General features: G+C 32.1%; 1 protein-coding gene across 1 annotated transcript; it reads left to right on the top strand.

The window, feature by feature from the left end:
* Nucleotides 1-14,697: 14,697 nt before the first annotated feature.
* LOC108911776 (achaete-scute complex protein T3-like) lies at nt 14,698-15,759 on the top strand. Its single transcript, XM_023454983.1, has 2 exons — nt 14,698-15,162; nt 15,232-15,759. Exons 1-2 carry the CDS (start codon nt 14,698-14,700, stop codon nt 15,757-15,759), a joined length of 993 nt encoding a protein of 330 aa, XP_023310751.1.
* The last annotated feature ends 390 nt before the right edge of the window (nt 15,760-16,149 follow it).

The following is a 16,149-nucleotide window of genomic DNA, read 5'->3' on the forward strand; positions in this document are numbered from 1 at the left end:
ACATTTTATATTTAACTTTTACTACTACACCTCAAGCAAATATATAAATAAATATATGCTACTACAAAGAAGCAAAGAACTTATTATTATTCTATGTACGAGATGTGCTAATACATTTTTTTCATTCGAAACATAACTTGTCATACTTTAATAGTTTTTGCTAGTGGTTTATCTTTTTCTTTGTTATTAACATAATTTTTGGATTTCTTAAAGTAGTTTTAATACTTGCTTAATTTAGTAAAATCGCTCTCCAGAAATTTATTTTCGAAAATTCTTATTATAACCTGTACCTCTTTTCCTAATTTGGTGGCCATAAAATTAATGAAAATTCTTCCTTTTTAGAGATAAACTAATGGAGATGGGGATTTCTGCGGTATTCTACACTTCAGGAATTGTATTGTTTTCGTATTTTTTAGCATTTATGTCTGATAAATTTTTAAGGAAGTTGTCTTTTCCTTCTCGTATTCTCCACATGGAAAAATGGACTAAACCAAATTTAATACCTTCAAATCTAAACCTTAAAGAAAATGACAATGCACCATTATTTTTTCGACTATAACTAGTACAACAATGCGTACATTGCAAATGGCTCGATACTAATCAATTTGATACAAGAACCTAAACTTACGCAACATAAAATCGTTGTAATCCTTCATAGTAGGCCAAACCAAGACTGTGACATTCTAATCGACGAAAGAACCACAAGTGTGCATTGGTCGATTATTTCGTTGGCAGTTACGTGGAGGAACAGAAAATCCCGGCAATTGTTGTGCAAATTCGAGCTTAACAGTCGCGTGGCACGAAGCGTGGCCGACTAGACATTCCCTCATCCCAGGTACGCCACTCGCCTTTGTCTGGCTCACTGGATGTCCGTATGCGGTTCAGGTAGTAGGAGAGAGACGCAGCATCACATATGAGCATAAAAGCTAACAGCTGAACATCTGGCTGCATCCCCTCGTCTTTCTTTTCGTTTAATGCATCGACCCCGAAGTCTGATGACGTTGCCTTTCATATTTTTATTCGCCGTTTCCAGGGGAGGTATCTTTGATCTTCTCTTATAGTTCACTTTGGAGGTGCAGAATATGACGTATACGCATCAAATACACAGGATGTTGTAAAATTGCAATCATAAGAAACACTGTCTTTTACGAATAGACTATTCACGAATGAAGAATGCATTGACTAAATTGGGTTAATAGTCCACGGGCCCCCGTACAAAGAAAAAAAAAATGATTCCCAGCAAGCTGTAACTTTGCGTGCAGCTTAAGTTTGACAAGTCTCCCAAGATTTGACTACGAGGAAAATTCAACAGTGGTAAGTTTTCCCGTGATTTTCAGGAAAACATGTCAATCCGGCATAAACATGGAATGTTATGACCAGCACTTTTTTTTTAAGTTTAAATGAAAGATATATTTTTTTTAACCCCCCAAAAAATTTGTCCGGCAAAAATGGTGGTATTTTGAGTTTGTCCCCCACCCCAAATATGTCGATTTGGTGACACTATGGTTGGTGACAACCAGCAAGCTGATTTTTCTGGGAGGGTTTGGTAATAAGATTTGAAATGAAAGAATCTTATTGTCCGACAAAATTTTTGCAGTCCGACGCCCCGAAGATGTCGACTATAATAATAATTTTCACACGATATATGCTAGGCAATATCTAAAACTAGGATTAGTTTATGGGAAACGATATTTAGGTATTTAGTCCAAATAAATCCTTTTTTCAGTCTAGTTAAACTCCTTTTCATTGGACCTTACATTTCAGTACTACTCTGAAATAAGCTTTTCGTGTTGGTTTGTGGTAATTACTGATGTTGATGATATGTTTTTCACCCATGATAATGTATTCTACCAAAAAATTCAAGTTAGGAAATATTATAGGTGAAGTATGTCCATTCCAATACCATTTTATAATTACTAAAAAAAAACAACATACGCTTACTGAAACTTCATCAAAATATTGACTACCTACCCTTCTTNCATAAGAAACACTGTCTTTTACGAATAGACTATTCACGAATGAAGAATGCATTGACTAAATTGGGTTAATAGTCCACGGGCCCCCGTACAAAGAAAAAAAAAATGATTCCCAGCAAGCTGTAACTTTGCGTGCAGCTTAAGTTTGACAAGTCTCCCAAGATTTGACTACGAGGAAAATTCAACAGTGGTAAGTTTTCCCGTGATTTTCAGGAAAACATGTCAATCCGGCATAAACATGGAATGTTATGACCAGCACTTTTTTTTTAAGTTTAAATGAAAGATATATTTTTTTTAACCCCCCAAAAAATTTGTCCGGCAAAAATGGTGGTATTTTGAGTTTGTCCCCCACCCCAAATATGTCGATTTGGTGACACTATGGTTGGTGACAACCAGCAAGCTGATTTTTCTGGGAGGGTTTGGTAATAAGATTTGAAATGAAAGAATCTTATTGTCCGACAAAATTTTTGCAGTCCGACGCCCCGAAGATGTCGACTATAATAATAATTTTCACACGATATATGCTAGGCAATATCTAAAACTAGGATTAGTTTATGGGAAACGATATTTAGGTATTTAGTCCAAATAAATCCTTTTTTCAGTCTAGTTAAACTCCTTTTCATTGGACCTTACATTTCAGTACTACTCTGAAATAAGCTTTTCGTGTTGGTTTGTGGTAATTACTGATGTTGATGATATGTTTTTCACCCATGATAATGTATTCTACCAAAAAATTCAAGTTAGGAAATATTATAGGTGAAGTATGTCCATTCCAATACCATTTTATAATTACTAAAAAAAAACAACATACGCTTACTGAAACTTCATCAAAATATTGACTACCTACCCTTCTTTGCATCTCTAGCTTTCCTTTTTTTTTCAGAGTTTTTGTAAAAGACCTCTATATAATTTTATAATTATTCTGTCAATATCATTCATAAATTACATATTTTTTTAAATAATAAGTTTTGATGGGAACCAATAAACTATGTAATAAACAAATTATTGCCTATTTGAATTGAGTTGAATTACTCAAAACCAATTAATATCTTAATATAAATATAAGAGAAACACATATGTACCTATACTGGAAGAAAGAAATGCTACTTAATTCTCGTAAATCAAGAGAAAAGTATGCTAATTTGGGGGTAATAATTCTTACGGTACGAAGATATAATTTGAACACAATCAAATTGTATTTAGTGAATTTTTTCGTCTTTTGAAATTTAATTTTAATTATTCTTTCGGAAAAAATGTCAGTGTAAATTGCGAAATGTAAATTTACGGGAAAGTATTTCCGCAAATCAGATTTTAATAGCAACTGTTTATTTACAGATTTGTATACCTCCGTGAAACCTTCTTTTCATTTTTAATAGGATGCATATATGAGGTAGGTGCTGGGATACAGAATTAAAATTAATGAATGTAAGAAGATAACATCACCACCAAAACGTACATCATTTCGAGAAAAGTTCATGACATATAAGTACTGTTCAACGGACATGGATTTGAATGATTTTAAAAAGGAGCAGGACCCTCGCATGTAAAAATTTCACTAGTACTAGCAATCACTTAATAGTTCCATTGGACAAGGTTTATGATACCATCGTTTTCGTAGGGTGGTGTCGTCGTGTGCCAAACGTCATTCTCCTGTAAAGATCACCCTTTGATTGTAGCACAAGGGTTGGGATTTGGGGCATTTCTCTACATAAGTGTCGTTTCAATTGTGCTCTCTCAAATTTAGAAATCCCGGGTCTGCAGTCATGAAATATTATAGGGTATGTTTTACTAGAGGGTTACCTTGATATCTATGTGTCATACATTACAGGCTACGTCAAATGTGTCACTTTACAGAGGGACACATGCTCCTCGGATAGATGAACCAACTGTTGTACATAAGAAGAAAAAAATTAAATTTAATATGAATTATTATTTTCAAGGGTTATTTGGTTTGAAATTAAATGCCATAGTTTTTGTTTAAACTAATATAATGTGCCCTGAAAATCTAAAAATATACGATTTTGCACACTAGTTTTTATATTACTAGCTACTGGTTTTTTTATTTATTACCTATTTATTTATTTATTTATATATTTATGTATTTATTTATATTTATTTATTTATTTACGAAACACAGGTCCAACCAGAGAATAATTATAAACTAAAATTATAAATGAATATTTCAGAATAAAAAACAATAACAAATTAACCGATTAGAAAAATTGTTAGCCAATCATAATTTAATCATAGATCAATACAAAAAAATCATTCATAATTTGTTTTATTACAATGTTTATGCATAAAATAAAACATATTGTTTCGTTAGCAGTCTAGGGAAAACATGAAATTTAATTTTGAAAAGCAAATTTTAGATAAAAAAAGTTATTTAGAATGCAAACTATGTTAAATAATAAAATTTAGACTTATTTGAATTTTGAATAAGTAAATTTTGTTTGTGTGCGCCCGTAAGACAAAAGGAAGGTGATGATAGTTTCACGGAAGTCAAACGTTGATATTAGTCTGATTCTACAGTGAAATTATTTGCAAAATGTTTATGTAATAATGCTTTTACAGATTAAAAAAAAATATATGAAAATAAAAAAGTTACGGTAGATTTCCGAGATCCCAATAATTAAATCATTAAAATGGCCAACATCTAACTAAACATATTTTCTTGTTATAATCCTTTATTTTCTACCGAGCGATCCAGGATGATTAAATCTGACGTCACATGTAAATGTTACCGAAGATATTAAAATTTACTTCCATTTGATCAATATTACCTTCCGTTTTCTTAGATTTCCAACTGATACGATCTGTCAAGTCAGAGACATTCGTGCTTCCTATGTGTGCTTGCTGTTTTATTTATTTGTCTTCGCCGATCGTGTTTTTATTTGAATTTATCCTTAACCTTCTAAATAATCAGAGTTTTTTTAACGCTAATCATCTGTTAAGTGTTAGTTCTGTGGTAAAGAAGCAAATACTGATGGTTTCTTCGATATAAAGTACTCGAACTGTTTTAGGTTAGAAACTGGAATAAAGTAAATTTTAACTGAAGATAAACCGGAGGATGTTTTAACTTTAAACTAATAAAGCAGTTATTATTTTAAATTATAAATCGATTTTTTATTCGCATTTCTAAATGAGGAGAATAAACGTAAATTCATTTAGAAATTGTTGCTTTTACCTTGAAGTTCACACAAAAAACAAAATAGATAAATAACTGTTAAAAATTGATTCTTATGTTAGTTTTGATATTAATAATAACAATATCTAAATCATTTTTATTTAATCCATACCTTTAACAAATTTATAAACCCCATCAAGTTAATTAATTCCAACATTCTGCTTTTTGTGTTGTATTTTTGTGATTAAAATGAATGTGTGACCCTATTGCCACTGCACTTAACCCGCCACTGATCGAAGTAAATCACTTTCCCTGTTGCCAACTACGAAGAGTGAAAATAACAGAAGAGCGGCACATAAAATATTTGTAAGTAGCGGCACCATCAATTATTATGGATCTATCTGTATTATATCCCAATATTCAATGTATTTAAAACAAATACATAACTTTAAATCAGTTAAGCAATCAGTTAATCAAAAAACAGTAGAATAGCCATTATTCAAAAGTAAATTTAATGCTGGGCTCTATACAAAATAAACTACAGGGGTTCTACCTGTCCTATAAATCAAATTTTGTATCTAAAAAGCGGAATTTCCCACAAAAAAATAACGGCTGGAATATCATTTCCGTGATTTAGGTAAAAAAGGGGGAAGTTTTTGTTATTCCTACTTAAAACGTAACGTATTTGTGTGTAAGAGGGGAAAAGGGAGGATCTTTCCAGGTATATTCTTTTCATTCAAGAGTATACAGTATCGTATTATATAACAAAAATTAGGATTTTGGATCAGATCTTTAATATAATGTGATTCAGAAAATGGTGGATATACTTACTATAAATGGGCAGGACTGTGTGCAAATAATGTGATATCGGTGAGAAAAAGGAGGTAATTCTAAAAAAATAATATCTATATTGTTCTTTATAGTAAAATTGTATTTTTGTTTTATTGAAATACAAAACTTATGAGTATAAATTAATAATTTAATTAACAAAATTAAGTTGATATTATTGGATTAGATATTAATTACTCGTATTAATTAGATTATTGGTATATTATACATCATTACGTAATTAATATAATTGTTGGGTAATAACACTAATAATCGTGACAAATATTGTTCTTGTAACCATTAAGAATGCAATTTGTATGTGTAAGAAAAATTTTCGGTGCATGATTAAATATGTAATAATCGAATTTGGGAACTGGAGCATTATACAGCAGTTTCAAAATACAATTAGAATAGTGAACACGAAATTATGTTAATTAATCAGTATGTGTGCCTCTTCAATAACGTCATTCACTGGAATCGTCATAGAATATACGCTGGCCTCTTATGCATATTTATGGGAAATTCATTGTCTCCACGCTTCCAAAAACACGTGCTGTCAATTATACGAGTAGGATTTTTCCTTCTGTTATAGCGATCTTTTGAGTCAAATATTAACTTTGGTTTAGGTACATGAGTTCACTGCTGCTCTTGTTGCTTAAAGTGAATAATAAAATAAAAAATCCAGTAACGTTTTTAAATGCAAAATTATGTAGTACGTTATAGGTACTATACATACATAATATATGACCATGATACCAGTATATATCAGTTACAATATCTTCGAATATGCAGGCTGATCATTAACGGCATTGCTTATATGCATTAAGCGCACTTATTTATAGCAAAATTTTCATAACAGAACTGTATACACCGTTTAAAAAAAAATTATAATATGTTAAATTGTATACAGGATGTTTCAAAATTATGGTGCTAAACTACAGTAGGAGATAGAAAAAATTACATTTTAAGTAAACAGTGTGCTATGAATATGTGAATCTTTGAAATGATTAAAAAAAATTTCGTTTTCAAGAAAATGGATAATAATGAATTTGTATTGTTAATGAAAGACCCATTTTATTTGTGGACTGTATTTTTATGATATCAACTTGTGAAGCAATCTGATAAGCTTGCAGGAGCCGCAGTTCGTAGGTCCCTTTTTATTGAGATCGGACTCGAAAAATGTATTGATGTCAGTATGACAGTAAACAACCAACTGAAACAAAAACACTAAAAACAAAGCTTCTACGTCTTGACCAGAATTTTATGAATTTCAATAATATAGTGTAATATAATGAATTGGAGCAAAAATTTTAAAATATCAAAGAAAAAGACAAATTTGGGAAAATAAAATTGGTAAAATTGATTTTAAAGAAATAAATTATAAGTTGAATAAGTGTGACCAATAGGAGTAAAGTAGATGGTTCAAATTGAGAAAGAAAAGATAAAATAAAGAAAAATTAGTATATGATCAACTAAGCATTTTCGTAAAGAATTTCAAACAAATGTTACAGAAATATAATGTAATAAAGTATATTCGAAATTGAAAATGTGATTGGTAATAAAAATTTGGATTACTAGAATTACAGTGATTTAAAAAAAATTGTGGGACATGAAAAGAAAAAGAGTGAGGTAACTAAAAAAGAAAAATAATAAATTGGGGGAACTGACAGCTATAGTTTTGAAAATATTATAATATAATAATATAATAAATTTAAGTCCACACAAATCTAATCCAAGTCTCCGACAGGGAATAGTAATATAGAAATATCAGCAAGGAGACAAACAACAAGAAGTTATATGATAGATGACAAGTCAGGAACAGAAGTTGTGCTAATAAGTACAGAAAAGAAATAGAGTAGATAAAAGACCAAGAAGAAAATAAATTAGTGTATTAGACAGTGGTAAAGTGGTATAAACCCCTAATATAATACAGACTTGTGTTAAATTTAGTATGTAAATCCAAATCTTGGATACTGTTATTTAGTTTGTTAGAGTAGAGGAAATGGCGTAGGTTTAATTTAAGAATACTTCTATTGATAGAAGATTGAAACATTTTGGATAAATAGTAAAATAAATTAAGGAGGTTTATCGGGTACGGAGATACGCATAAAGTCTAACGAAAGTTTCTGTAGATTCGCTAGTGACTAAAGTAGTAAGCCTTTAGATTTGGCAACGTTGCACTTGGCTGCCGCGCTCGGCTCAGCGTTCGCTCGCTCCCGTTCGACCATTCTGTTTATTTGGACACTTGCGAATTTCAAATAATACGCTACGTCGAGACCGCGGCGTTGTCGCTATCACGCATATGCAGGATAAGTTAGGCTACAAGGAGAATTATTATAAATTATGTATTGAAATGAACACACTGTATCTCAAGAAACGACACCGAGTAATAGCAGAGAAAATTTCATGAAATTATATTGTAGACTCTAAGAAAGACTTGAATTACTTTTTAAAGAAAAATAAAAATTTCCTTTCATAGTTATTTCATATAAAAACTGAAACATTATCAGTCAAAATTTAAATAATACATTGTAAACGAGAATCATGTCAAGAAAATAAAGTTTAGGTTCGAAGTAGAAGCATGAAAGTAAAAGAAAAATGCCACAAGAAGGGCCAATTTAACAATTTTACGAATAACTAAACGTTAAATAATCTAGTACAAAAGAAAATTCAAATATTATAGTATCAGAAAACACATAGGCTAGAAGTTTGTTATAAAAATTTGTCATGCAGAATGTCATATAAAAATTTATTGTAAATTAGTTTAAGATGTATAAAATTTACTACGCAGTTATAAAATATAAATTACGCCGTAAGTTAATTAAAATAAAATTCATCCCAATATGTGGGAGAAATTGCGCAGTTAGAAAATAATATCATGGATACGAGTGACCAATTAAAAAGGGACAAATCAGAAAATTTACCTTGTACCGGAAAACGAGAGTATCGTTGGGAAGTAAACAAGTGGAAAAGAGTAGTTGGTCCGAGACACTGGTGAGGGGTGCATTTTGTCCTGTGGCTCCCGAAAATAACATCAAAAACACCAGGAAGCAATCCACTCAGACCCAACAGCCATCTTCAATGAACGAGTACAGCTGACAAACCACAACTAATGTGAGGTTAGAGTGACGATCGAAAATTCAGATGCAGAACGAAATAAACGTAAGTCCAGTTGCATAAGCATAAGCGTATTCTCCAAAAACATAAAGTTAAGTGTTGCGAATTTGAACTAAAAACAGTTTGTGAAATAGAAAACTTCAGTTCAAACCATAAACAATTTCAGTGGGTAAAATTAAAAATGACAGATTTGAACATTTCCTAGTTTAAGAATTAGTTTAGTTTCGATGTTCGTAATATAAGTTAATTTGTTTCATAAAACTTTTAAAACATTAATAATTGGTTAACCAAATACTTTTCGTATCATGTTAGATAGAGTTAAGGAATTTCTCCGATATTTAGTCATGTAAAAGTCTATAAAAAATCTAGTTTCTGTGTTTATCACCATATTGTTCGGAATTTCAAAATTAATACTTAATAAATGTCATATTGTGAAAATAGTTAAAATTTTGCTTTTATTCAATGCTTCTTACAAAAAAATTAATAGTAAAGGTAAATTTAAAATAACATAGAACCGCTTCTCTGAGGTAAGGACTCATGCTGTTAATCGAACAAGTGTTTTTGAGGGACAGTGTAGAAATTATCAATAAACATTCCTATCTACACTGTTAAAAATGAACCTACACTGTTAACATTATTCATGCAAGGTAAAGCTGCCGGAGGAGAGTGTAGCAAAACGAAGGTAAGAAAGTACAATTCGTCTATATTTGTCATTGTAATTATTAAATTTTATTAAGAGAACCTACATTCAATGAAAATTTTGTTTTAAATACACACAAATAACATTCTACACAACAAAAGGCGCCCAAACGAATATTCAAAATTACACAAATAATATTTAATCATTACACACAAAAAAATACTTACATAAACAAAAATTAAAAATAAAATAAAATAATAAAATAAATATTATTATTATTATTATTATAGTATCTTACAAGTACCTAATCGATTTCTACGAGCTATCATACGGTTCTTTAGATATCGGTTTCCTATTTATACAAGTTGCTGTGGTAACTGTTCGTCAATTGTTGTGCATTCTAAGTGGAAAGACCAAAAAAAAACTGCATTCTCATAAGACTCTGTACTAAATCGTGAAAAATTATTTTATTACTATCTACTATCTCGTCTCATAGGTATCCATACCAGTCAAAATTTTGTTTGAGGATTTTCTTCATATTAAGAAGCTTATATTAATTTTTTTATGAATATTTGTTCGTCAATTCCAAATCAGATAAACCTCCTTAAGTGTTAGCTAATAATATAATTTTTATTTTAATTTGAAATATAGTAAATCTGAATAATTAAATGAATTAGAAATTATTTCTACGAGAAATGGAATAACTGTGATTAGTTAAAATTCAAATATATTTTTTTGTCTTTTCCTTCTCAAGATTAAGTATCTAAATTCATTAATCAGTATAATATTTTAAAATCAAAATAATAATCTTCTCAGAACCTTACCATGAGGTAAGATATGTTTATGGTAAACTTTTTGCTTAATATTACATTTTCTAAAACATTTAATTGTGGCACAATAATCTATAAACACCCAGTATAACAAACAGTTCATATGTCAAAATTAATTCCCTCGGGTTGTGACGTAACCACAAACCTATGTTACCACATTCATTTCAACCATTAAAAATATAGTGGTTGCAATAAAACCTTTGTACGAATTCTTCTCTGCACAGTACCAAGCGCAAGGGCATTACACGGGCGTTAAAGGAAAAAACGCTCACATGAAAAGGTAGGCCACATGTTGGTGCATCCAACATGCAATTATGGGCACATGTGGCACTTAAAATATCTATTTTTATAGCGATGTATTCCTTTTGATCCGACATTTGGCATCCAGCGCCATTCAATCAACACTAAGAGCGTTTCCTTACGTTAGCGAAACTCAACCACCAGACCCATATGGTCCCTAGACGGTATATACCCGTGATGGCGTGGAGTGGCCCAGATAAGGTATGTGCTTAAATAAATTTCTCGGTTTCTCTTAAATCTTTTAGATACAGTAACGAACAAATTCAGTACCTTTTTATGCAAAGAACGAATAAAAACATAGGTCTTGGAATAGAAAAGTGAAGTATCTTTCACTTATTTTATTTCGACAATACATTAAACTAAGACCACTGTTTTTTGAGTCGAAGTATTTTTTTCATTGTGTTAATGGAAATTTTAATATATTGTACGTATATACAACATAATACAATGTACAATCACTGTATTGATAAACTGATTAAATCTATTTTAAATTTACATTTTAAAAATGTTCAACAAATATACAGTGTCTCAGAATATGTGGGTAATCTCTCGGATTTATACAGGGGACGTTAAAATAACATGACAAGTTGCTATAAAAATTTTCTCTAGAGTTTATTTTAATAACTTTTAAAATACTTCGTGTAATTCATTATTTTTTAATACGATGGACAACAGATAAGACTCCTTAAAAATTGACCCATGAAAACAATTTGCCCTATTTGGTTTGCCAGGGACGGACTAGCTGTAGCACAATAATGTAAATTTTTTTACACCCTTTACGAGAAAAATCTATTTTTGTCGAAAAAAGGGCTCGATGAATCGATATAGATCAATATTTTTTTTGACAACTTTCAAAGTGTGATCAAAACAGAAAAGTTAATGATGAATAGTTATACGGGATGTTGCAGTTAAACATATTCCTTGGACTAAAATAATAGGACTTTTCTTATGCCACTTTTTCGGAGCCCCATTTTTAAAATACAGATTGTCAAAATTAAAATTTAAAAAATGACTTTTATTGATCACTTCGGTGATTGTCAATATATTTATTTAAAATTTAGCACATGTTTTGATCTTAAGTCGGCACCTTTTTGTGTAATTTTGGTTTAAAATATCAAAGCGCGAACGCGGGGGGGGGGGTGTTGCAGGGTTGCAGTACCCATGAACCCCCTATTTTATTTTGAATACGCCTATGCTTTCCGAATATTTTTTAGGTAAAGCGGCATTTTATTATATTTTTTTACTCTTGTAAGATTTTTATTTGGAGCCTCGTTTACGAGATACTGTAACTTTTTTTTCATACGCGTCATCGATTTTGTCGACGTTAGACTTTATTTTTTGGGACTATATGAAAGATTTGAGTCATCGTATTTATTCATTAATCATTACCATCCTTACTCACCAGACCTGGCTCCTTGCGATTTGTTTCTTATTTCCAAATTTAAAATCAGTGCTGAAGGACACCGTTTTCAGACTATTGATGACATCAAAGCAAATTCGTCACATACTTTATAAGCCATTTCAAATAACGCTGTCCAGGACTATTTCGTGAAATGGAAACACCGCTGGGAAAAGTGTGTGAATAGGGGAAAAATAAAGCTCGTTATTTTCTGAGCAGACCTCGTACTTTATATATTTTTTTGATAACTGGATGCAATTGCATCATTTCTGTGGTGTATTTTATGTTTTTTCTTTAATTGGATATATACAAATGTTTATTATATTATTTATCAGAACATCAATATTTCGAACAAAGTACAGTCTTTCCGAAGTCAGTACATGTATAAAAACTTCTAGCAATAAAACTTAATGAATTTCATAGGCGTCCCTAAAAAAGTTTTCTGCTACAGGTAAAAAATTATAATAATTTGTATATAATGTGTAGAAAATTTCTATTATAATGTTCATTTGACCAACAACATATTTTAATTATTTGTGTCCTCATACAATTTTATTATATTGATGGTAAATTTCATTTTGTTCCGTGTCAAGAGGTCTCCAAAATGCCATTTTGTGATAATGTTAGTTAACAAAATATCCCTCTTATTTCTACATTTCGCAATTGTAATATGAATGATTAATAGAAGGTGTCTATAATAAATTAAAATTACCTGAATCACACCAAATTCCGCATCGCTGCACTGCACTGTTAGGCCATTTGTTGACAACCGAACTTATGGCCAGGTGGCCCAGCGCGGCTGTGTTTGTGCCGCGTTTGCCCGCACGCTCATTCTTCAACTGGGCGACTAGACCTTTATGTGAATGGGTAAATAAAAATGGGAACTAGTTTTTCAAATATTCAATGCCGAGTTGCTGCGTCAGCGACCGAACCTGTACATTCTGCCACATTGTTCAATTGAGATCGGAAAGTATAGGTATACGATACATTCACACTTTAACTTTTTCTTTGATAATCGCCTTGATTCTACGTACATACAATTATAGTAAAGAAATGGTTTACTTGCCTCATTTTGTTTTCTTTTATCACTTTTTCTACGCCGCCATTTCTAAGTTATATGGTAAAATGTATCAGAGTATCTACTTGTTAATTGCAGACATAAAATTTAATTAAAAATTTTATTGTAAATTCTAAATGTTCGCATCAAAGAAAACTATTTTTTTCTATCACTCTACAGAACACATCAAAGTAGATCCTCAAAATTAAAAATATTTGTGTTTAACTGTCTTTTTATTTTTTAAAATTAATCAGATATTTCGTTGAACTAGTCATAACCGTTTTTGCGAAAAATCGTGCTTTTTCTCGGAAAAGAAACAAAATAAAAACAAGGTCTATTTTTTCAAGAAAAATAATTGTGGAAGAAACACATTCTATACTTTGAACAGACCATACTTTTTTACAGTATCTTCATTTTATTTATTTTTAAAATCTGAATTTGTAAAAATAACATATTTAACGCAAAATTTGGTAAGATACAATTAAATATTTATGTTTGCACACGTTGCAAAAATTTTGAAAGCAAACTTATATTTTGGCCGCCGTTAGATCGCCCTTAACGACGTTGACTATTTCTGTCGAGACGTTTCGTTAAGACACCATATGTAAAGTGTTTCTAATTTCCTAGATTCTCGGGAGATAATTTGTGCTACGGATACGGGTCTAAATACGTGTCCAATTAGTCAAGAATATGAATCTACCCATAGGTTCACTAACATGTATATTCGTTTCTGTATACTGAACATCTTTCAGCTTTTTGTCAGTTCATTTGCAGGGTATCTTAACAAAACTAATAAACGTTTGATTTATTTTAAAAATATCATGGGGGCAATTTGAAATCATAGGTCTATTACGGATAACAAGAAAAATTGTTTATAAAGAAACTGCCCTTATCTTTAAAATAAATTATTATTAGTGAAGAATATACTAGGCGTATTTGTTAAATGTTTAATAAGCCTATAAGCCTGCTGTACAGTTCTTAATGCGAGAATTTCAAATTATTTACCGCTATTTTCTGAATCAACAACCACTTCCTTGCCCCTCGCAGACCAGCTTTACCTGAATTCACATATACTCGGCTTTCTGTTTACCGTACGGGTCCCCTATATGTGTGCCGCCTAACTGCAACAGCTGGTGATCCAGAAACCACCCTTCGGAATGGGAGGGGTCTCTTAGCCTCGTGCCATGTGCGAATGTTTCGATGGAATTGTCTGACACAAACTTCGGTTCATTCCTCAGAATATCCTCGCACGCGACAATTCTAAAACAAAATTAATCGCGCGCCAAACCAATTACAACATCCGGTCGACTGTCATTTATTTATTAGTGGCCGGCGCGAACTCTCCTAAGTGATGACAAACTCCGGAGCGAGGCCGTTACACGAGACATGTAAATAAGTAAACAGCTCGAATTAGTGACTGGCTATGGCTCAAATAAGTGTGGTGCATTACAATCCCATCAGCAAGGGCAACGTCTTGCAACAGAACAACGTCAGCAACCAGCAGAACGACAGGCAGATCATAGTATTAAGGAAACCTCAACACATCTTACCGCAACCCAAAGAACTCAGTAAGGATGATATACTCTTGACAAACAATGCAAAGAAAAAACCAAAGACTGGTAAGGAGATCAAGACTAGCCCTCAACCTGTTGCTGTGGCGAGGAGAAACGCTAGAGAGAGGAACAGAGTCAAACAAGTGAATAACGGTTTCGCTAACCTTAGGCAGCATATTCCTAATTTTATAGCTGCTGCCTTCGAGAATACCAGCGGAAGAGGTGGAAATAAGAAGCTTAGCAAAGTGGAAACTCTTAGAATGGCAGTGGAGTACATACGCAGTCTAGAAGACCTTCTAGCTATGGATGGAGAGGGTGGCGAAACTGCGGAGAATGTTACGGATTTATCATATCCTTCCCCAAGTTCTTCTACTTCCCCAAGCCATCGAAGTCATAATCAAAAGATCTCTTACTCATACCAACTGTTATCTCCCCCAGCCGAAGACGACGACATGACCTCAACATCTACACCACTTTCCCAACAGCAATTCATCAAAATCAGTACCTCAAACTCTTACCAAATTATCCCAACCTTTATATACAAAAACGAAGAAAACTTAGATCCCTCCATAGTAGACGAGCACATTCTCTCTGATCCTGGTCTTATGGACCCGAATTTAGAATTCAGTCAGGATCTTTCCTATCTTAATGACATCCACACTACCTCTTCCCTGTCTCCGGGGATATACAGTGACACTTCGCTTTCACCAAGCTCTTTGGACAAAAGTGAGCAGAACTGCTTCATACCTGTGTTCAATACTCCTCCTCAAGAAAGACTGAGTCCTAATTTCAATGTACAAATAAAGACGGAAAATAGTGAATTGCCCGTGATTTCCCTCAAAACTGAACACGAGTTGCCCGACGATCAGAAGGAGAACATAGCAGACGTGTTGCAGTGGTGGGAAGAGCAACCGCAAAATGCCGCCAGTTAGCCGGAACGTACTCTTCGCTATGGTAAGTGAATACCAGTGCGGTGATTAAAATTTTGTGGTTAGTTGTACGTTACGTTAGTTGTTGCGTCATTAATCTAAAATTTACATAACAATTAATGCGGAAACATCGAAATGCATTTAGAAATTTTTGCGAATTATATGTGGATATATTTATTTATTCACCTTTTATTTATTAACAAGTATTTTTTATATAGGGTGTTCAAAAAAGTTGGGATATCAAAGCTTTCAAACGCCCGTTTCTGGGACCAAAATACTAATAACTAGTAAAAGCTATTACCTACTGAGACATGGCTTGTGTGCATGGCACCACCAAACATCGAAACTGTTTTAAGGGATTTCATACGAGGTACACATTTTTATTTATTAGGA

The sequence above is a fragment of the Anoplophora glabripennis genome, unplaced genomic scaffold, assembly GCF_000390285.2.
Source record: "Anoplophora glabripennis isolate ALB-LARVAE unplaced genomic scaffold, Agla_2.0 scaffold382, whole genome shotgun sequence".
Classification (NCBI taxonomy): Eukaryota; Metazoa; Arthropoda; class Insecta; order Coleoptera; family Cerambycidae; genus Anoplophora; species Anoplophora glabripennis.